The 24,236-nt window shown below is 40.4% G+C and overlaps 1 protein-coding gene across 4 annotated transcripts in view; it reads right to left on the reverse strand.

Annotated features, from left to right (window-relative positions):
- The window catches only part of CCNY (cyclin Y), a 195,861-nt gene extending 175,578 nt beyond the window's left edge, over positions 1-20,283 (reverse strand). For 3 of the 4 annotated variants that reach the window (XM_036228040.1, XM_036228042.1, XM_016159626.2), the window contains exon 1: positions 19,715-20,283. In XM_036228040.1, the coding sequence (XP_036083933.1) occupies positions 19,715-19,868 (154 nt within the window). In that variant the 5' untranslated portion in view covers positions 19,869-20,283. Of the gene's footprint in view, positions 1-10,345; positions 10,399-19,714 lie in introns of all 4 variants that reach the window. The other variant, XM_036228041.1, reaches the window with a different exon arrangement.
- Between the last annotated feature and the right edge of the window lie 3,953 nt (positions 20,284-24,236).

Genomic DNA, 24,236 nt, shown 5'->3' on the forward strand with positions numbered 1-24,236 from the left:
AGGAACTGGGGACCCCTGACATAGATGAACCCTGAAGACATTATGCTATGTGAAATAAGCTACACAAAAAACAAATATTGTATGATTTCACTTACCTATGCATTACCTAGTCTAATCCATAGAGATAAAAAGCAGAAAAGTGGTTGTCAGAGGCTGGTGGAGCAGAGAATGGGGAATTATTAATTAGTAAGTACAGAATTTCAGTTTGGGAAGTTGGAAAAGTTTTGTAGATGTAGATAGATGGTAGTGATGGCTGCACAACAGTGTGAATATGCCTAATGGCTCTAATCTGTACACTTAAAACAGTCAATTTTATATTATGTAGATTTACCACAATTTAAAACACACACACATACCTGTCTACAATGACACAATGTTTGCAGAATTCCAGCGCTCTGGATGTATCAAAGACAACCTGACCTAGAATTCTCAAACAGATGACATCTACAACTGTAGGTTGAATATAAAGAGTAGGGTAGACAGAAAAAAGGCCCAAGAACAACTGATTCACATGATAGTTAATTATATAACAGAGCTACAGACAGGTGGGACAGGACAACGGAAAGCAGAATAGCTAGGTAAGTGACAGTCAAAAGCAATGTGATCATTTGTGTGTGGAGGTGTCAATCATATGACAAAGTACAGGGTTGCAGGATCCAGTGACCCTGTATTTATCCAAACAGGCCATGGAGACAAAGCCTAAGCCACAGCTTAGGAACATAAGAGGGGCCTGAGGACCTGTCAAGAGGTTGTATTAGTCCATTTGGGCTGCTAAAACAAAATACCACAGGCTGAGTGGCTTATAAAAACAGAAATTTTTTTCTCACAGTTCTAGAGGCTGGAAGTCCAAGATCAAAGTGCCAGCATGGTGGGATGAGGGCTCTCTTCTGGGTTGCACACTTATCGTGTCCTCACATAATAAAAGGGACTAGGCATCTCTTGGGAGTCTTTATAAAATACTAATCCCATTCGTGAGATCACTACCCTCATAACTTAAAAAACTCCAAAAGGCCCTACCTTCTAATATCATCACATTGGGCATTAGGATTTCAACATAGGAATGGGCGGGGGGGCGGGGGGGGGGGCGGGACACAGACACACACACACACACACACACACAAACACTAAAACCACAGCAGAAGTCATCTCTCATTCTCCTCCTTATCTCTCTGGTGGCTGTCATGACAGATTCTCATTGCTTCCTGGGTTATGATGATGTATGGATGGGGCTTTCTGCATACTCCTCTACATTGCTCAGACTAGAGTTCTAGAATATAAACCCACTTAGCCACAGCCTAGATCTCACTTCTTGGCCTCTTTTATTTCAGTGTCACCCTTTTTGGTGTGTTGGACAAGGATTATGAGAAGCTGGTACCTTTGGCTTATTCTTTTCTGTCTGATAGGTATCCACCATCTGAATCTAAAAGTGGTTTGCTTTATCTTTACAGGTCAAATCAGTCAAGACTTGGCCTTGTCTTGTATGCATGAGCTCAACAAGAACTAGTCATAAATGATACCAAGAGACTGCCAACTGCTACAAACCAAATGGTAACCTTTAGATGTGAGCAGGATAAAGAAGACTGTTCATTACCAAAAATTCACCTTTTCGACTTCACATGTTCTTACATGCAATACAATCTTGTCTTCCTTTACTAAACCCACCATCCTGGAGAGCAGAGATGAGATGTGCTCTCTTCTACTTTCCTGTATAATTTTTCCAGCTCCAGGTAGAATTCTTCATGCACTGGCAGTACTTAATATTCTGTCAACCATTTCACACAATGTTATTTTGTCCCTGAGCTACAAGCAGATAAGCTGCTGCTCTTTGATTTCCAGAAACAGTAAGCAAAATCACATGAGTTTAAAAAAAAGAGAGAGACTTGCTAAAGGTCACATTTTCAGTCATAAAGATAGGCTACTGTGATGTTCTGTAATGGAAAATATTAAAACAATATTTCTTAAGGGGGAAGAAGAAAGCACTTTTTCCAAACCATGAGAAAAATTATTTCTATAAAGCAAAATTATTTCTAAAAGGAATATCAAGGCTCTGAGACAAGGATAAGCTTGGTAGTCTTGCTAGAAATTAAGAATGATGAGGACATATCAAAAGAATACAGCTTGAAAATGAACCAATTTGCAATTTGAAAAGGCTCCCTCCAACCAAATCTGAGACAATTTGAGCAACAAAAACAAAAAAGAACATACTTCAACTCAGTGAATAAAATAAGAATCCATGACTCCATACAAGAAATATGTAAATAGGGAGAAAGAAGAGCTCTTCTTTCAATGAAATGCCTACCAAAATATATAGAAATAGCTAAAAAGTCATGAATAGATACTATACTATAATCAGTAAGTGAAAAATTGACAATTGAGATATTTACATAGTCTCTCAACCTCCCCATAAATTATTTCTGCAGTATCCCTGCAAAAATGTATAGCCTGAATGTAATCAAGAGAAAATATCAGCCAAACCCAAACTGAGAAGTGTTTTACAAAATAACTGGCCTGTGCTCTTTAAAAATGTCAAGGTCAAGAAACACAAAGAACTGGTTATTAGATGTTAAATGAATGCAGTATCTCTATTTGTTCAAATATGTACTGAGCACCGACTAGGGCCAAGCACTGTTCTAGGTAATGGGGAGATCATGGTAGGCAGGACAGCACAGATCTTATCCTCACAGAGTTGATATTCTGGTGGGGGGTTGTGGGGATGACATACAACAAAAATGCAAAAAAGGCAAAGTCATGTCGGAAGGGTTCCTCTCTCTGGATTGTATTCCTAGGAAAAGACCCCATGAGGAGGTGACACAGGATGCCCAGGAGCCAGCAGATAATCATCTTTGGGAAGAGTGCAAGGAGGAAGGAATATCAAGACTCTGAGACAAGGATAAGCTTGGTAGTTTGAGGCCTGGGTGTCTGGAGTCACTAGATAAGAAAAGAGACTAATGTGGCAGGCAGGGGACAAGCACTGACTGGGAGTGTGGGAAGGAGTCTATGTTTTGCCCTAAGCACAGCAAGAGCCAAGCATGGGTGACATGATCAACTCTACATTTGTTAAGGGGAGAGAGACAGGATTATAAGAAAGAACAGAATGTAAAAGGATGGACCATAAGAAACAACTAATAATAAGCTAGAAAAACCTGATGCATCTTCCCAGAGATCTCTGCAACTGCAGTAGTCTTCTTCCCTTACCAGATTCTAACAGGAAACAGCAGCATTATTATCAAATCTGAATCTACAATAATGAAGCACTGTGAGTAATACATTAGGGTAAAAAAAAGGGAGTCGATTTTTCCAAAGGAATACCATCCAGCAAATCTTGCTGACATCAGTGGGCCTGCCACAGTCAAAAGTATTCTTCTGGTCTTCACATCTGTTCCGCCCCAACCCACATGCCTTGCTTCCCCTACCCATATGTACCACACCACCAGTGTCCCCTACAGTGACCTGGGAGGGCCATAATGGAGCTATCCACCACATGGCAATTCCCAGAAATCAACTTTTAATCAATAAAGCAGTATCTTTACATTTTAAACTGTCTTTACATTTTAAACTACTTTAATTGCTGCTACTACTATTGGACTGCGCAACTCAAACTCCAAGAAAAAAAACTCAAAACTAACCAACTAACATCTACAAAGCAAAAAGAAAACTATCTCTAGGAAAGGCTTTCAAGTGTCTATCTTTACAATACAAAGTTTCTTATAGCTAACTCAAAGTGTGCATCATTTAAAAATGCTATGGAAGTAAACAAGCATGCAAAAATGTTAATCACGACCTTTTCTGCATATTTATAATTTACTGAAATTAAAGCCGAAAGCATAGCATCTATTTAGACACCAAACAGACAGTTTTAGAACAGAACAAAACTTCTAATTTCACTTCAAATTACATAGGCTGCTAAAAAAAATAATCTAAGACTGGAAAGCTGACATGTTCACAGCATAAGAACATTTTTTAAAAGTGGATAAACCTGGAACTTCTAAGGCGCAAGTTCAGAAAATGAGAGAAAGAGAAACAGCAATTTTAACAAGCAATAAGTTTTCCAACTTTCAAGTTAACAAAACTCTCAGACATTTCAAAAAATTTCTTAATATAGATAACCATGTTTTTCCACTAAGGTTCCTCTTTTCAAAAGTGTTTGCAAACTTATCCCCAACTTAAATTTTACTGAATTTAATTCATTTTAGATCTACTATTCTTGGGAATTCCTTAGGAAAACTGAAATATAGCTTTTAAAAATACATGACAAATTATTTCCTTCTCTGAAATTTACTTCCCCTAACCATTCACTAACGCTTCCAATCTCATCTCTTTAATTCATCCCTATAATCGTGTTTAAGTCTTCTACAGTCATGTCCAAACTCCTAAACTTGACCTTCACTCTGCCACAGGGGAGCCATCCCATAATCTGGTGTAAGTGAACTCAATCCTTTCTCCTGGGAAACTAAAACACCAAGATTCCAGTCAGGCTTCTGTGGTCCTAGAATTGAGGACACTGGGATGGCCATTTGCCACCATGTAGAAAGACAGATGAAAGAAAGAGGGGAGGGGGAGGAAAGGAGAGCAAGCTATTTTATAAAGAGAATAAAGACTCACAAAAAAATTAACTTGTGACAGAGAAAGATAATACCAAGACAATTTAAAAGTGAAATACTGAAGGAGATAGCTGTTTCATTCCTACAGGCTAACTCTCAACTCCCATTCCTGGAGACTCGCCATTGCTTTCCATTGAATATTGTGTACTTCAAATAACTCTTCCTTCCCCCACTCTCTACCCAACTGCTCGAGAGTTTTAATGAACTTCTGTATATAACCACCAAAACAATCTTAATTAATGCTTGCGGTAGGTAGCCTCCAAGATAGCCCCAAAGTATCTCCAAGTATTCACACTCTTGTATAACACCATCCCCTCCAGTGTGGGTTGTTTTACTGACTTGATTTAATAAAAAGCAATGATGAAACAGCATTTCCATCTTTGGGTTACAAAAAGGCTGTGGCTACCATGGTGGTCTTGTTCTCTCTTAGAGCTGCCATGTTATGAGCTACCCTATGTAAAAGCAACAACCAGCCAACAACAGCCATGTGAGTGCATCTGGAGGAGATTCTTTCCAAGTTGAGCCTTGAGAGGCCCACAGCCCCAGGTGACAGCTGCACTGCAATCTCCTGACAGACTCCAAGCCAGAGGCTCCCAGCTAAGTTGTGTCAGGACTACTGACCCATAGGAAATTAGAAATAATAAATACTGTTGTTCTAAGCTACTAAATGTTGGGGTAGTTTGTTATACAGCTTAATAACTGACACAATTCTCTAAGACATAATTCTTACTCAGATTAACCTCGTGTAAAAAAATAACATTAAGATGGGTTAAAATTAATTTTTCTTGGGAATATTTAACCTCGCTACGAGCACTGGTATGCAGCAGTGAAAACGTTCTGACTCCCACAGCAGGAGACTTGCTCTCAGACTTCGAACTGCCATAAATGAGCTGTGTGATGCAAAGGAACAACCTCTTGTAGAAACTTCATTGTTCATCTGTAAAGTGAGAATATTCTGTGATTCTATAAAGGCTATTTTCTCATGCTCAACAAAAAGAGCATATTGTTCTTACAATTCTGAAGAAATCTATTCTGTCTTCCACATTACAATTTTGAATAATCGTTTTCCAGAATCCAGAGTACATGCAAAAATATATAAAAAACTGCTCTCCAATGCTCATCCATCCACTATAAAATTTTTAGAACAAATGTCCTCCTAATGAGCATAATTCATTAAAATAAGATATTTGGGGACTAAGCCACCAACAAGTTCAACACTACCTACCGATTTCAAAACAAATCTATATCGCAATCCACCTAGGACCTTTAAGAAACATAATTTCTCTGCCTGTGGCACCCTTTCCAGCCTCATACCCACTCCCACTCCTCTTGCCCTTGCCATCAGACTGTCTTTGCAAAGCCTTCTTTGACCACATGCCCTCACAACCCAGGGCAGAGGGAATCATTCCAGCCTCCCTTCTACCTTGGTATATGGTATGTGGTACTATAATCATTTACTTGCTTATCAGTCTCCCTTACTAAATTATTAGGTCCTTTAGGGTAAGGTCCAAGTTATGTTGCTCTTTGCATTCCTAGCATCCAGAGGGAAGCCTGGAACTTAGTACCTGGATTGACCAATGTTTGCTGACCTACTGAAGAACTGAACCTTAAACACCTAAGAGGCATCAAATTCCTACACTTGTAGAAAATACCCCCTGCCTCAGAGCCATGGCTCTAAGCCTGGTCATCACAAGCATCACTAATTCCCTGCTAAAGTGATGGATAGAGAACAGATATCTCTCGGCCAACACATGCCTACTAAATTCCATTTTCTCTCCAACCTCTTCCCTGTGATTGAAGAAAACACATTCTAGAAACACTTCCATATAGAGAATTTACCACTTAACAGAAATGTTAGTTTAAAAGGAAAGGAACTTCTCAGCTTGTCTAGTCCCTTATGGTATTAGCATTCTGCTTATATGGCCTCTTTAACTATAGTGAAAATTCCAAACTAAAGAACTGTCACCATTTCTGAATTCTGAAAATAATAATAAGCTTTGTGGTCAGCTTTGCAACCATAGTCACCCCCAGACTGATCCCACCGTCAGCATTAAGTCATTTTCAAATAAAAATGGTAACAAGAGATATGTATTTTAGATAGACTTCAATGGAATAAAACAAGTGTAATGAAAGTCAAAATATCATATACCAAGTATCTTACAATAATACCACAAAATTAGATAAATTACACATTCTGTGCTTGCTTCGGCAGCACATATACTAAAAAATATTTACAAATTCAGAAGCAAACGAAACAACATGGCTAACTTAGATCTCGGTGATTGCGCCCACCACGGAATGGCTAAACAGAACCACCAAACTGTATAATGAGAAATGGCTCATTTGTTAGGCAGAAACATTCAAAACAAGCACTGCTCTTTATTAAGACAATGTAATTTCAGGTTCATTAAAAATCTCCAAATAATCTGTAAATAATACCCTAATAATTAGCTAGTTACCTCTCCCCTAAAGGAGATTCTATAAGAGCACCTAGTAAAAAGCGCTTTTGCTCTTTTTGTTCTAATGGTTCTATATGCTTAAAATGAAAATACTTAAAATATTCTATAATCATTTTCTGTCAAAAATTACATTCTTGGTCCCTACAATCTGCTAAGCACCTCCTATATAAGTAGTAAAAACTATACATTGCCATATTTTCATTCTGTGCAAACAGACTTTTGATATTGTTTTCATTTCAAAAGCATCTGAAAGCCCAAGAATACATTTGACTTGGGTAAGGCTAGACCTTCTCTGAGAGACCGCTTATTTCATGGAAACAACCATACACTAGGGTTGGTTAAATTTTAGATTCACTCTAAAAATAATACTTAAGGTCACTTTGGAGGACCTCAGAGTACAAGAATAGACAGACAATAACCAAAGTCTGGCTGCTTCTGCCTGGTCTGCCTTGATCTGAAGAGTTCATCTTCCATGTCACTTTCAGATGTGCCATATGAATAAAGAGCAGCTCATTCTCCTATCTCCAAATAATGGCTACTAAATGGTTCTGTATACGCAGATTGATAGCCCCAGCAATAGTCACAGCCCCTATTACTTGGTCTTCCCATATTTCTACTGCGGGCCTTTTTAATCCTGTAATGGCCCAGGCAGCCCAGTTTCCCTCTATGTTCTTTAACTTGGGTGTTGAAAACCACCTCTCTAATGAATGGGTAACTTTTATGATGATAACATTTCCTAACAAGTATGTTCTACATGGGCATAAAGAGTCCATAACACACTTTTAAACCTCGGGCTTTTGGAAAACATCTTCAACTTCAAGTATTACTTCCATTTGTATCTTCATAAATACTTTTATATCTAAGGAACTGACATCTTTGGTTCAAATATACTTAGAGGCAATGTTTAACTGTCAGGAAAACAACACATTTTTTTGGAGCTTTCTTCACCTAAGCAAGCTACAAATCAAGACATGAATTTCTAAACCTATTTCCAGAAACCCACATTGTCAAATCCTTATCCCAGGAGCAGTGTGCTCAAGTAAAGAAAATGACTCTCAAAATCAAATAATTTAAATGGGTTCACCCTTAAATATTTTTTTTCTTAAGACTATAACAATGCAACACAGTTTTTTCTACCCCAAAGGTGTCTAATGAAGATGTCCAAGAATACCAGACTCTTGAATCAAACATCCATTTGGTTCATTCACTGCCTGCCTTAGGAGGCTGGGTCCTCTAAATGAGGTTGATATTTTAAAAAGTTCACAAAAATATAAAATTTCATTAAGCACACAAAGCAAGTCAAAGCTATATTCAGAAAACACAGTCAGATCAGACTCTAGCAGGCATTCCATTTTTATATTCCTCATCAGGAAAGACTCTGAAAAGGAAAGTCCACTGTGAGCACTAATAAAATGTGAAACACCCACGAACAAACTAGCTGATTTGAAAATTGAAGTAAAAAATGAAAAATAAAACTGGTGGTTAAAAGAAAAAAATTTTACCATGCCGGTCAGTATATTATACAAAAAATGAAAAAGGAAAAGATGCGAGGTAAGAAAATTAATTGGTTTTTGAATATGAGTAAAGAAATTACACAACTTCCTGGTGCAAATAGAAAATTACAATCCATTGTCAGAATTGTGGGCAATGTTTGTCAATAACGCCATTAGGAGCACCATCTTAGAACGTGATACTAATTCTAGTGAGTTCAAATGAACACAACAACCCTATGCACAGGTCGTGGATGGGGACTGAGCATCACTCACATTAAGTCTGAAGCTAAAGGCACCCTCTGAAGCTGTGCAGCTTAGAGTCTGTGATGTCCTACCCTGAGGCCTTGAGTGTGTGAAAGTGACAAAGGTACCAGAACCATTGAGCAGAACCATTGAGAAGTTACTCCTAAGGTTTTCTTTCACCTTGAATCCTAGAGCCAGTAAATAAGTAGCTCAATGGTTCACAAGAGGAATAAAGAGTTGCCTCCCTGAGGAAATTATATTTGGCAATGTCTAGAGACATTTTTGACTGTCATGACTGTGATGGGGACATGCTACTGACATCTAAACATCCTACAATAGACAGGGCAGCCTCCACCACCACCGACAAAGAATTATCCTGCCCAAAATGTCAATAATGCTGAGGTTGAGAAATCCTGTTATAGCTTCATTAAAGACACCTGTTTTATTCAAAGTGTCCCTAAATTTCATATCAAGAAGCTAGGCTCCATAGACATATACTTTCACATGTGACTCTGGCTGATGAGGACAAAAACCCATTTACTAAAAGTAGTTCAGGGAACAGAAAATAAAACGTATAGTCAACTTACATACAGACTTTCCTTCTCTACTAGATGTCAATATTGTAGTTTAACACCATGTTTCAAACCATATAAATTAAAGTCAGACACGGATGGCAAGGGAGAAAGTACTCATTTGATGCCCTGTCAATCTTCCACGTCCAAAGAGAACACACAAATCTAGCCTATGGTCACAGGAGACTGGGTGTCAAGAATAAGGCTGCACTGAGCCATGCCCAAGTAGAGAGAGCTGGCTGTCATCTAGCAGGCTGCCATCCAAGCTCACCCATCTACACGATCTCTTCCCTCTGACTTTTACTTCAGCCAAACACTCCTTTCCACGATCTCCTTTGTTCTTTCCTACTATTCCTGTCACAATGCCATCTTATAAATACTCAGACACTAGAATAAATTTCATTTTAAAAAAACCCAAATTCGGCTTCAATAACTGTTCCTCTCCAAATATTAGTTAAATGAGAAAATTCTGTCCAGCTATCCAGTTCCCTGGTTTCAGATGAGAAATCCACAGAGCCTCTCTCAGACCATCCCCATCAACTCTGAAAATCACTGCCATACTTACTGTCCAGTCCAAATCATTGTCAAGAATGCAGAGGTGCCCAAACATCACCAAAGATAATAGTAGCCAATCCACTTCTCAACATTTTTTTTTACCTCTTGAGGCCTTGCCTGGCTTTCATAATGTGTGCCATCCTGCATTTGAGGCCTCCCTGATTCATCCCACCCTACTAGTGCTGCCACAGCTCCTCCTCACCCACAATATTCACATCCTCCCCTTTCAACACCCAGAGGCTGCCAATATATTGTTCCATAACATGAACTACCATTCAGCATTCCTTCTGCTGCAGAAGAGAACACTACAAACAGCCAAAGGTGCTCACAGAGCATGCACAGTGCTTACGATATGTGGCTCATCAAAAATGACGACCTTCCACAGAAGTAAATGGTTTGCATAGTAAGAATGTGTTCCCTACCCCTTAAACTTATCCCTGTATGAACCGGCTTTGCTAGGCTTCCTCCAGACTTCCTACAAAATATAAGAAATGGAAAATCAGGCATTAGAGTTATTTTACAGAAAAGAGTCAAATATATGTTAAAATTTATAAACAACATATCTCTTCAGACCCATCGACTTTAGCTTTCAGAAGACAGAAGACAATCTCTAATGCTCTATAAACTCTATTCACCAATGCTTTTCAAACAAAGGGATAACAAGAACTAGACATTAAAGTAATGGCCCATCACTTATACACAGCTTGAGGGAAAAAAGGCTGTGGAAAAATAACATTATCCCTATAAACTGACAAAAGTAATACTCGCTGTATATGAACAGAAAATCCTTGATGAATTTGAGTTTGAAATTTTTGAAACTTGACTACACACAACATCATGGCTTCATTTCTCATCCTATATGTTGGCAGGGTACACAGAAAGCCTTAAAATCTGGACTTGTAAGTGACCAAAGTCTAGATCCACATGGAAAAACCAGACATAGTTTAAAGGATGAATTATTATTACACTTAATGAAATAACTGTAATCAACTATGTACCCTGAAAGAGACATAGGTTCATTAATGGACAGAATTCTAAGTCTGGAGTGAAATCTCTTCTTGAGACGCAAAGGACAGACCTCTTAATGCGCAATTTGTAGAGTAAGACAAGAAGCTTACCAAAGATAATCAAAATATATTTAATAACATCTTTTCCCCTTTTTGCTCACTAAGAATAGAAGCATCCAAACACAGGAAAGAACTTACTTGTAAAATGTTTTTAACCCAACATTCACAGTTTTGCAAAATATTGCTATATTACATATCTAGATCCCAAGAAAAAATGATTGATTTGATGTGAACCCTGAGAAAAAAATTTATCTGCTGAGAAGGAATCCCCATGGTCAACCAAGGGCCCAAATTTTATAAATAATAAAACTTAGCAGCCATTTGCCGACAAGAGATCCTCACATGCTCTGTGTATGGTGAAGAACCTCAGACTGAACTCTGGGCTTCCCACACCTTGCCCACTTGTTAATATCATCTGAGCCAATCACTGAAGGGAAACCCTAGTTTCCTCTTTCCACCAATAGACTGAGACCTGTTCTGTTCAATCAGAACTGCGCAATTTGATTACCTCATTTATATAAAATGGACCTAATTAAAAACCTGGAACTTTCTCTACAAAAAGCAGCCTCCCGTTTACCTCAGTGTAACACAGTTTAAGCCACTATCTAAAGTGTCTCCCAGGCTGCAGCTCCTTCTGTTGAAATAAATGCTTATTATTCTTTATCACAGTCTAAAATTAATTTCGGTTTACACATATAAACTCCCAATGCAGAGTATTTCCTATTCTTCCTCAGTCAGAAGGTCTATAATCAGAGGTGTCTAAAATAGAAGTGACTTGCATTTAACCATCCAACTAAGATTTCTGCAAGGCTCACAAAGCAAACTGGCAAAGATATAATTGTAGTTGCTAACAATTATCTTTAATGTACTCCAGCTGTATTTCTCTCTGTACCAGGAGCCAGCTAACGGGTCTACAGATGCTGATACATTTTCACCAAGCACAGCACTCACATCTATTGTACCAATGAAGCCTCACTATATATACCAAATAGAAGATAAAGATCACAAAACAACGACCCAGGAGTTAAAAGTTTATATCCTAAGTAATGAGTCAACAGAGTAATGAAATCAGGTTAAAATAATTTTTTAGCATAGTAGTATAACCAGGAGAAATTAAACACTTGGCCCAGAGATGTTACTAAAGGGCACCAAAGTCTGTCACCCCAAAATACACCTCTGGGATATTATTTCAGGCTGGTAACTTTCAAGAACTATCAAACCAAACAGAAGCTCCAAAAACCCAGCAGAGCTTAGCCTTTGTAAAAAGACATTTACATTTGTAAGGCAAATTTCCATCTGTAAGAGTTTTCCCTTACAGTACCAGGCCAACCTTCACTATCAATAGAGGACTGTGGGCTTAAATCTGCATAACACTTATCCTTGTTTTCTGTGCTTTTCCTGGTAACCTCCCATAACTGACTCTCTACCCCCAACATCATCTTTTGTCCTTCCTTCCCGACATTATTAAACCCTTTAGAACTCCCTTGTTAGTATAGCCTTTCAAGTTCAATTTTTGAGCCATACTAAAAAAAAAAAAAAATCAAAAACAAAATGAAAGTGTCTTTACAAAATCAAAACTAATGTATAGAATAACAAAGGTGAAGAAAAAAAGATTTTAAGATTTTCCACTCCACTATTTAAAAGCAATCTTCAAGAGATCCCAGAGTAAAGTAGCTGGGGGCTGACCAACCAGAGATGATCTCTGATCTCAGCATCCCCAACAGTCTTTCTGGGCAAAATCTTGCTTATCTGAGGAATCTGCCAACTTGTGTGTTGTCAGGTTGATAACTCAATTTCAGCTTTAGCACACCCCTTTTCTCCAAACAAGCAAGAGCAAAAGAAGCCCCAAGAAGCAGTAAGGGAGGAGAGCCACAGGAAATAGCTAAAAGTAGCACAGCAGCTGAGAAAGAGAAAGAAGGAGGTTAGTATTTTCTGACAAAGATTGACTGGGACTTAAACGATCAATCAGAAGGGTCTGGAAGGAGCTAGGGCTTATAGGAGGAGTTCTCCATCCTTTTTGGTAACAAAACACCTTGTTGACATTGCTTTTCAATAGACACCTACCAGCTCTCTGCAACTGTGGATCTAGTCAGTTAAGACTCCTTGAAACAAATGGGCTCAAAGGCTCAAACAGGCCCCAATAACTTGTTTAAGGTTGCTTGAGTTCATTTTTCAATCCATTGATTCCCCTTTATTTAAAGTAGTATTTTAATATAATAAAGCACATTTATTCATGCCTCAAAAACTTATACTTTGAAGAATTTCTTTTTAAGCCCTGGCTTCAGTCTCCACGGAAGGGTACGTGTAACATCTTGAGGAATGCGGCTCCCGTAACACACTCAGTAGACTACCTGGAAGAATCTGTTATTTCCAGGAGCCAGGACCATCTTTTTCAAATACTCATCCCACTACTCACTATGCAACATCACAGTGTGACTTTGGAAAGACGCAACCCAGAAGAGCAATAAATGCTAAAAAGAGGAACAGTATTTCTATTCTGAATTCTGCTGCCAGCAAGCTTCCTATTCGAAGGCCAGACAGCTCTGTAGAACCTCATACAACCCATCTTCAGAATTCCAGTTATCCTCTAGTACTATCTTGAATACTTGATGTCTTTGCTAGGATGAACCCTTCAGGTTGCTGGCTACTATAGACAACATATTTCATTTTTAATACAAGAAAATCAACACAAGTGCTATGTTCATATTGACATATGTTCACCTAGTACTTTCTGGTTTATTAAGTATTTTAGTCTTCATTTTGATCCTCATTTTAGGTACCTCGGGGCATAAGACAAGGCACTATTTTTAAGCACATTTTTTTTAAGCAAAGGGGAAAGTGAGGCGCAGAGAGACAAAGGTCCCACAGTCGTAAAAGGTGGAGACACACCTGGAATACAGATATCCTGATTACAGGACTCCAGCTCTTTGCCCTCCCAACCTCACAGCGCTAGAAGCACATTTTGTAAATCCTCTAGGATGAGCTCCTTCCTCATTCTTCAGAGCACAGAGAGGAAATGGTCTCTTGACCAAGACTCCCAGCAACAAACTACTTAACATTTCAAGATGACACAAAATGCTGCAGGGAAAGTGAACTTTCTCCTCCTTCCAGCTACAAACTGAAGGGACACTGAAAATGTAAAAAGGGCTGACACCAACGGTTAGTGTCGTGGACTTACCCTAGCTGCCTAAATGTTTAATAACAAAAGGATTTGAACTCTGAAATATCTCAAGTGTGATATTGTCAATAGCTTTCTTGTGAAAAATGCCAAACCCTGCTTCCATAAAGTAAGTTCAGCATGGCACCCATGGAGCTAAATCTCTGACTGTGTATGATTAAAACAGAATTTTAAAGCTACTCATACGTCTTGCCTCTTGTTATTTTTTTCTTTTTGTTGTCACCCTTTCCTGAATAGGGGTGGATTTGATCTTTGTGTTAGTTTCATCTAGCCAGAAATGTGAAAGCAATTCATCTCCTTAAGATGATAAGAGACAAAAAGCTTTGTAGAAAAGGGTAAAAAAAATCTACCATGCCACAAAATTATTTAACCTTATCTGTAAAATGAGAGTATGAAGCAAATGACTCCCTGATTCTAAATTTAAGAAGATGACAAGTAAGTGGGGTGGAGGGTCATGAAGTCATCATCATGCTTTGAAAAACAGCTCTCTAAGCAAACCCTCTCTACACTGCTAACATGGAATCAGTCCATGCTTGATCAGTGTCTTCACAAAATCTTGCAGGCGGCATGGCTAATAAATCTTAGTCTGTAATGAAAATCCACAGGTATGGTTTTTCCTATGAGACCAAAAAACATTAAAGAGGGACTGATACTCAAGAAAAAGAACGCTAAAGAGATGAGGTTAAATCAGTTGATGATACCAAAGAAACCAAGAGCAGTAATTAAAGTAAATACTACAAAAGGCACTTCAATCTTAAATTGCTCCTTTGTCTCTCCATTCTTATAACTGCACTTTTTCTGGTTGTGCTTCACAGACCCCGGATAAGCCCCACAAGCTTCTAGCTTCTCTGGATATGAGAAGTTCAAAACACCATTTGCTGAATAAACACATTTCATGCTTAATACAAGAAAAGCAACATGAGTTAGTATGTTCATATTCATATGTTCATCTAAGACTTTTTGACTTATTAAGTATTTTAGCCTCTGATCCTTAAGGATATAAGGTCACAGCTAAAGCCATTCATCTGAAGAGACAAGGGAAAATGTTTCAACACAGAACACCGTTAAAACAGATTTCCATTAGCCTCAGTTTCCTTTCTGTTTGGGTGGGCTTTTTCCCCCCCATTTATTATACTTTAAAATCTTTCTCCAGTTTCATCTTTACGACTTCATTTTATCTGCTACCTCTCAGGATAAAATGCAAACAAAACCAAAAAGTTTCACATCCACTCTACTTTCAATATTGCAAGTCTTGTTCATGCTCTACTTCTACCAGCTTCCTCTCACTCGATAAATACAAATGATGCTCTCTGATGTTCTTAAGTAGCTGGCTTCACTCATTCATTCAACAAATATTTTGAAGAGTGTCTTCAAAACATCAGGCATAATTCTAGGCATATGGGTTATATCAATGAACACAAAAAAATGTCCTATTGGACATTCCATGCTAGTAAGTAGAAAGTTATTATTAAATATATATACAGTGTGTTGTTATAGGTGATGAGGAATAAAGAAACAGTAGTGTAGAGAATGTATACTAGGAATGCTATGAGGTAGCAGGAGGGATGTTAAATGGGGTGATCAGGAACGCCTTACTGAAAAGGTGAGAATTGAACCAAGACTGAAGACCATAAGGAATTAGCCAAGAGAATACACAAAGAGCGTTCCAAGCAGAGGGACAGCGCAAAAGTCCTGTCTGGTATGTTCAAGGAACCACACCGAAAGGAAGCCAGTGTTGGTAGACTAAGAGAATGAGGAGGGTAGGCAGATCACAAAGGGCCTTGTAATCCACTGTAAAGGTCCATTGTAAGGCTTTAACTCCATGTGAAATAAGGAATTATGGTAGTTTTTGAACTGAGAAGTGATGTGTTAAATTTTAAAAAGGATCTCACTGTAGAGTATAGCATGGGGAATATGGTTAACAATGTTGTAATAAATATGTAAGGGAACAGAGGGGTACTAGATTTAGTGGGGTGATCACTTCGTGAGTTATGTGTATCTCCGATCACTATGAAAGTGGTATATTATTGTATATCAACTATAATTGGAAAAAACCTCATTGAATTGTACAATGTAAATATAAGTAATTAATTGCCTGTTATTTTTCAATAAATACCAAAAAAAAAACTTTAAAAAAGTTAACAACATGGAGCAAAAAAAAAAAAAAAAAAAGATCTCACTACAGCTGCTGTGTTGACAACAAATTGTAGTGGGCAAGGGTAGAAAAGCAAGGAGACCAGTTAAGCTGACCAAGATGATGGCTGCTTAGACCAGAAGAGCAGCAGGAAAGGTTTTAAGACATGGTCAGATTCTAGACATCTTTTAAAGGTAGAGTCATGCTTTCCTAGCAGATTGGATATGGGATGAGAAGAGACAGTGGACTATCAAGGAGAACAGCTGACCTACAAAGGATGAAGTTGCTATCCATCATTCTGAGGCCTAACTCCCCAACTGACACTAGGGTACAGATGTTACAGGTATCCTGATTTACTTGGTCTGAATTTTAAATTCTCTTTACCCCTTTTCCTCATCCCACAGAAATAATCTACCCAGGGAGTCCAATCTGTTGCAAAGATTGAGTTCCTTCACAGAGAAACTATGAATAGGACTACAATGACAGACAGCCTACCCCAGAAGGCAACCCTAGACTAGTTAATGTTTGACGGCTAGCCTAGCTGTACTGGAAGGTTTCTATTGGTCATTTGTTGGCTGTATGACTTTGGACACATCATTTCTCCTCACTCTGCCTCATTTCTTTATCTTAAAGTAAGGATAACATTACCCATAGGGTTATTGTTAGTACTAAACAATGAACAGATGTCAAGCACTTACAGCAGGACCTGGCACAGAGTAAACAATATATAAGGGCTGCAATTATTAGTATCATTGTTAAGTGTTTTTGTTATCTCTCTATCTCAGGATAATTTTATGAGAAATAATACCTGGGGAATGATGAATCTAATATAAATTCCAAAAACACGAATAACCTAACATAAAGGTAAAGACGTTATAAGTAGTTATAAGTACTGAATACGAAGATAGGGCAAGTTGCAAGTAGGTCTCATAGAAGCCTAACTGCCCTACCTCAGTCACTAAACAGAACAAACATTACCCATTGTGTGTTTGGGCAGGGAAAGCAGGTACATACCTCATTTCTCTGTGGTTTAAAGAAACTAACCTTCCACAGAAGCCCCACAAACTGCTCTGAACCTTTCCGTTCTAGCTGTCTGGAATGTCTTTCAGGATATAAGAAAGATGGCACTTGAGCACTTCAATTTTTCTTATATACTGTTTCTAGAATTAAGAATTGAGATGTGCTTTTAAAATGTTTACTAATCATCTAACAACAACACAACTCACTGTTGTCTTCTGAATTTCAACAGAAAATGCTCCTGAACAGCAGGAATTCTTAACCCTGATTGCATCTTAAAATTACCTGAAGAGCTTTAAACACAACCAATGCTAAGGCCCAGTCCTAGATTTCTGGGCTAACTGAAACCAACATTGGGAACTGCTGGATTGGTATACCCTAGAAGTATTATTTATTGAATTTAGGAAACAGAGAGAACATTGTTTAAATATTTCTGGGTTTAAACTAGCTAGCATCATCATATGAACTGGGTTCTGGTGTGAGATGACAATACAGCCTGGATTAGAAATCCTCTTAACCTGACCTAGTTTCTTATACTATCTTGAAATTTAAACAAGAGTTGGTATTCCAAATATTTTCTAAACAGTGAATGATGACCAAATTTAGATTTCTTTCAAATGAAAGAACACACAATACTATTCTATTTTTCTCTAGCAAAAATCCTCCTAAACCTTATTGCAAAATAGCTGGTTACAATTGCCTTTTTTCCCCCTTTTTCCCTACTATAATCAATAACGGTATGCAGCCTAGCTCTATGAAATGACTCTTCTGTTTATTTTTTTAATCCACTATTGACACATAAAGCTTCTACCCGGTATTCATACACAACCTAAAGGAAAAATAATTGTCAAATGTTTTTGCCTGTCAACATTGTGTAGGGCTGGGTAATGGCTTTCTATAATAAACTCACTCACTCGTTTGTTCCTTTAAAATACAATACTTATTAAGTTTTTATACATGCTAGAGATACTTCTTTCAGGTGCCTGGGACCACAGCAGTGATCAAGACATACTTGGCCTTAATATCCTTTCAGATGCCTTTATGCATAAATTTAATAATAAAGTATGGCTGTAGTTTAAAGATATCCAAAGAGTAGGTTTTAAGATCATGGAAGTTAAAATAACAACACTTAGAAATGTCACAAGGAACCCTAATTTACTAAGCACCTACTTATAAACCAAATGTTGTATTATTAGTCTCTTTTTGTGTGGTACTCATTTAATAAAGTTGTTCTAAAGAAATGAAATTACTACTTGAAAGAAATTAAAGAAAGTCAAACAATGAGAAAATTCTTTCCTTTAATAGAGTTTAAATTTGGCTTTCTACACTAGAGGGAATGCTCCGTTCTAAAGTTAACAAGAATGAATTATGACAGAGTTATGTCAATTTATTCATACAAGAAATTTTTTCAGATTAGTTCAACCACATCAACTGTGAGATTCCTTAGTTGTAAAAAAAAAGAAAAAGAAAAATCAAGTTGTCTTAAAAATATATTTCAAATTTCTTAAAGTTGAAAATTTATAAACTGTATTTCAAGCAGGATGCATAAACTACCCATCTGTAGATACGAAGCCACGCAGTCAGTACATTGACAAAATAGTACTAATAAAGATATTAATAAAGACACCAACATAATACCCATTACTAGATGTAATGATCAGTCTTTTAACTTCCTTTACAAACATTAGTCCAAACCAAAAGTCACTCAAATCAATCAGAAATTCATAGAAGTGTAATTCAGACCCAAACAAAACCCAAAGCTGTTTCCAAACCATTCTAATGATACTCTAACATTTTTAAGCATTTAGGTGAAGCTATTTGACTCCAATCCCTCAAACACCAACCCCCTCCCCATCCTTTGTTTTGGTTTTGGTTTTGGTTTTAGTTTATAAAGGCAATGTTGGTGGGAGACAGCAAAGTGGGGTCAAGGTCAGTATGTAAGTTTCCAGGGAGATGACACAGGCCAACTCTGTGATTCCAAAATGAGAATTCACTCCTCAGTTATGCCAAAGACCGTCCATTCTCTTCGTATCTTAAAGGACGAGTGAGCTCAGTCTTGTTATGCATAACTTGGTTGTGACTACAACCAGACCGTGCCTGGAACACCGGGCTCTAGGCCGCCCATGCCCAGCGCTGCCCCTTCCCATCTGGTGACAAGGGCCAGCTCCTGTCACCTGGCCACCTGCACCCCTGTGCCCGCTGTACCCTAACCCCGACCGCGAGAGTCCCCGCCGCTCCCTCGCGGGACAGCCCAGGGGGCCTCGAGCGCCCAGGTTCCAGAGCAGGGATGAGAGAGCCAAGCAGCCCGGCGACAGACGCCAGTGCGCAGTCCCGGCCCCGCTGACTGGAGCCGCGTGTGGAGTGCGGGTCCCCGCCCCGGGCCCACCGTGCTCACCATCGATGTTCTCCCGGTCGCTGATGTGCTGCAGGTTGCAGCCGGTGTCCTCGCGGCTCAGGTCCGTGTCGGGACGATAGGACTCCAGCCGGGAATGAGCATTCCTCCGGAGCTTAGGGCTGGACGACACGCAGCACGAGGTAGTGTTCCCCATCTTCGGCGGCCCGACTACCGCGGCGCTCGCCTGGCTCCCGGGGCCGGGCGCGGCGTGGAGCGGAGGCCCGCCCGCCGCCGGGGACAGACAGAAGCGTGGCCCGCCCGGTCAGCAGCCGCGGCGGCGGCGGGGCCTCGCCATGAGCGGCGGGCGGGGCTGCGACGAGCGGGCGGCGGGCAGCTCCCTCGGCCTCCACGCCGCCCTGGCCCGGGGGCCCTGTCCACAGCGGAGGAGCGCACGGTCCGTGCGAATGCAGCCGCCGCGCCTACCTCACCCCGCCGCGGCCATGGCGGGCGCCGCGCAGGCCGCTTCCCGGCGCTTCCCAGTTGGCGCCCGGGTCCTGGCGGCGGCCTCGGCAAGAGGTTCCGGTTCAAGCAGCGGAGACGACTGTCCGCTCGTGCGGCGGGAGTGAGCGACGGGGCGACGGAGCGGCGGGAGTGGGCGGGCGCGGCCCGCGGCCAGACACCCAGCGGCGCGGTACGGCCCGGAGGATGCTCGGCGCCCGCCCCGCCCCGTCACCGCCCCTTCCCCCTGCCCTGGAAGCAGATCGCCGCTAGGAGGGCGGTCTGGGCCCGCGCTGCGCGCGTGTGCGGTCGGCGCCGCGGGCGCGCCTCACGCGGGCGTGGGAGCTGCGACGTGGTGGGCGCCCCGCGTCCGGATCCCCTTCCTGTCTGGTCTCCGTCCTCACCCACCTGAGCCCGACGCTGGGACGAGAGGTCTGTGTAGCGGACCGGTCCCCGGGACTGCTAGGCGGAGGAGGGTGGACGCAGCCCAGGGGTGCCCGAGACTGCGCTGGCCACTCCCAGCAGGCGGGAGCAGGAGGCCTTTTTTCTATCTTTATTCCTTTTCTAAAAAAAAAAAAAACAAAACAAACAAAACAAAACAAAACTTTTAAAAGGAAGCTGGACCTTTATTTGGGAGTTCTCTCTTCTATTTTGAGCTTTGCGAAGGGCTTGATGGTGACCTTGTTTTAACCCCTGAAATAAATCTTGGGGGCCCTGGGCTGTTTTAATGTCGAATTAGCTGCAGTGTTTTGAGTTCCTTCGAGGTTAATGTGAGGTAAAGATAGGTAACTTAATATCAGCTGTGTAGGTAGCAGAAATAACCTTACCACGCTTTTCCAAATAATCAGTGAAAGAGTTATGAGGTGAGATTGTGGCAAAAAAAGTTTTTGAACAAGAAAAAAACTTGATACAACCCTCTTAATTTTCAATATAAGAGGAAACTTAGACCCAGAAAAATGAAGTGCCTGCCTTAGGTCTCAGTACTAGTTAGTAACAGGTACTAAAAGGGAAGAAAAGAAGTACTGGAAATAATATTTATCTGGTATCAGCAGTGTGTGTACACATCTTACAAAAGGCTTTATAAACATTATTTCATTTAGTTCTTGAAGTCTAGCCTTTTTTATATAACCTGTACTGTCCCTCTGTTTCACAGTAATGTTTACGTCTTAGGCCATATTTTTTAAAAGATCCTTGACCCAAGCTATATCAATGCCAGTTGTGATAAGTGGTGGATTGTCCTTGGGGCGAGGGGGTGGGGGGGATGGCAGCAAAGTGCTGATGCTGACTAGATGAGAAAGGAAATGGAAAAGGGAAGTTCTGAATAGTTGCAGCCAGGAAGAAAAGGGGAGAGAGCAACAAGACAAAATAATGCTCTTAAGGCAGTTCTGAACCTCTTGTCTCCCAGGAAAGCTTGACTGGGACATAACTGCAAGTCAGTGAGTGTTTATATTCAGATTTCCAGGGCTACAATGTGTGACTGAGTAAGATGGGAGAGGGGTTACTGTACTGTCTGTTCTGATCGCCGTTCTGTAATTTAGGTGCCGTAAGCACCCAATTAACTGAACCGTATCTGTATAGCATATTTACTTAGACACATTAAATAACTTATTTAATCATAAAATGTAATACTTATATTAATGATAGGGTTTAAGACGGGAGACAAAAATCACTAGGAAACAAGCTTCCTGTTCTGGAGAGTCATTGGGCAGTGTTGACTGGGAATAGCATCTGGAAGCAGGGGAAAACATGACTGGGAATCAGACTAGCCACAGACTCTTGCTCGCTGCTGGTTTGCAGGGACTTTTCTGCCCCCACACTACCCCTACCCACTCTTCAACGTTCCCACTGTAGTCTCCTTAGGAATACACCTGTTGTGCTTATTCAGAAGTATGACTTTTGGTTAGCAGGCCTGGGGCGGAAAGAGAAATGCTAAAGCCTCGTCAGTGATTTACCTGAGTACCAGTCACCACACACTTCTACCACTACTACCACCCACACACACACATATTCACACACACTTCACATTCACACTCCTCCTGACATAGATGCCTGACACACAGTAACACTTTAGGAGAAGTTGGGGAAGCCAGACGATGCCAAGATGATGATGAAAAGTGTCATGTACTGAGTACCTGCTAAAAGTTAGGCATCGTACTAAGGATTTTTTACATCTAAGCCTATGCCGTTATCCCCCATTTTACAAAGAAAGACACTTTAATTCTGACAATTAAACCTAAGGTAAGAATACTGAGAAATGGGGGTTTGCACCATGGTTCTGATTACAGAATCCATGAGGTCCCCTCTCAGTTGCATCCAGCCCAACCCCTTTCCCCCAACTCAAGGTGTCAGTGAACAGACAGGAGCAGGAAAACAGATTGGAATAATGAGAGAAGAAAAGTTTTGAATGAAAAGGAAACTCTAGTGTTGCTACTCTTTTCTGTTCTCTTGTTGAACAAAGCTGGGAGTGAATGCTTAAAACTAGTTCTAGGCTTGAAGAAGAGGAAAGAGAGGGGAGCCTTACTATTTCTGTGAGGCCCAGACCTTCTGACCAGAGTAAGTAGACAGTCAACAATGTTGGGGAGAAGCACTATAAAGAAATTTAGCCACACCATCTCTGACATTCTATCACTTGGGAATCTAAATGTTGGGACACTTCCTCAGTAGGTGGATCTGGCCCAGGATTGGAGCTGGAGAGGGAGAGGTGAGCTCTACAACCCAAGGCCCTGTCCTCAAAGTATCCAGCCTTCTGAGAAAACATCAACCTGGGTCTAATCAAGACCAACCCTGCTTTCTGAGCAGAAGGAATTATTTGGCAATTCTTTTCCTTCATCTTTCTCCATTGCCAGTGTTTAAGAATTTGGTTGTTATAAAGAGGTAAATAGGGAACTTGGGTGCTCTTCACATTTTTTTAGTAGTAGCTTTTTTTTCCAACAAAATTTTCAATGGAACCACAATATTTAAAATATATAAATGATAATATTAACCTAAATCATTTATAAGGTCCACTTATTAAAACCAATCAGTAAGAATACGCTACCTTAATTGAATCAGTTAGAGCATAAGTACAGTCTTACTTCAGCTATGCCCACATCCATGAAATATGAATCTGCCATTTGCACAACTTCCTCAATCACCTCCTAGAACACAGAAAACACTGAGCCAAATTAATCTAGGACCTGGACCTTTAGTAAAAAGAAGAAAAATGGCTAGATTCTCAGAAAACAAACAAAAAAAAACCTGCTCAGACTGTATCTTCCCTTCCCTTGAAGAGGAATTTTCCACTCTAATGGCTAACTTGTAATTAGCTCTTTGTTTTGCTTCTGTAGATATGCTTACCACATAGGCCAAAGGGCAGGGTGACCTCAAAGTCAGCTGAAAACTCATCCTCCCCTCTGCTTGTTCTGTCTAGATAACAGATGTATTGCCTACAGTCCTGTCTGAAAATCTCATGCTCTGTAACTGCCCATAGCCAATAGCAACTCCCATGGTCTGTAACCACCTGAGGACGAATTAGCCTATTGGCCCATGACAACTGTAACTGTGCGGATAAGCCCTATAAAAGTAAGGTTACCCTGAGCTCAGGCCCAGATCTTCAGAGTGCTAGCTCTTCTGAGAGTGCTGGTGTAATAAACCTGAGTTCTCCAACTCTCCAACTTGCGCTTGCGTTCTCGCTGGTCTGATTTTTTTGCAACATTTCTGGAGGCCTCAGCGAGATTTCAACCATACAAGCCTTTTTAGCTGCCGGACGGGTGGCTGCTGCAGGGGCCCTGAGACAAACAAGGAGGCGCACCACCTGACAATATTCCGGGTTCTTGTTCGGACCAGCGCTCCGACTCTCCACATGGCCAATCCCTAACTGGGCTCAAAGGAGGGATGGACTAACTCACCAGGAATGGCCACAGGATAAGGTAAGACCCTGGTGCTCAGCACCCCAGTCAGGTCCCATCTTTGGACAGAAGAGAGCTTGTTCACCTAAAGTCTTCAGTTAGAAGACACAGGTCAGGTTCTTCCCAATAGGGGAAGACATCAGGGTCTTTCCAGTGGGAGAAGATAAAGGTCAGGGCTTTCCAAAAAGTGGGGAGGC

This window comes from Rousettus aegyptiacus, unplaced genomic scaffold (assembly GCF_014176215.1).
Source record: "Rousettus aegyptiacus isolate mRouAeg1 unplaced genomic scaffold, mRouAeg1.p scaffold_m13_p_10, whole genome shotgun sequence".
Classification (NCBI taxonomy): domain Eukaryota; kingdom Metazoa; phylum Chordata; class Mammalia; order Chiroptera; family Pteropodidae; genus Rousettus; species Rousettus aegyptiacus.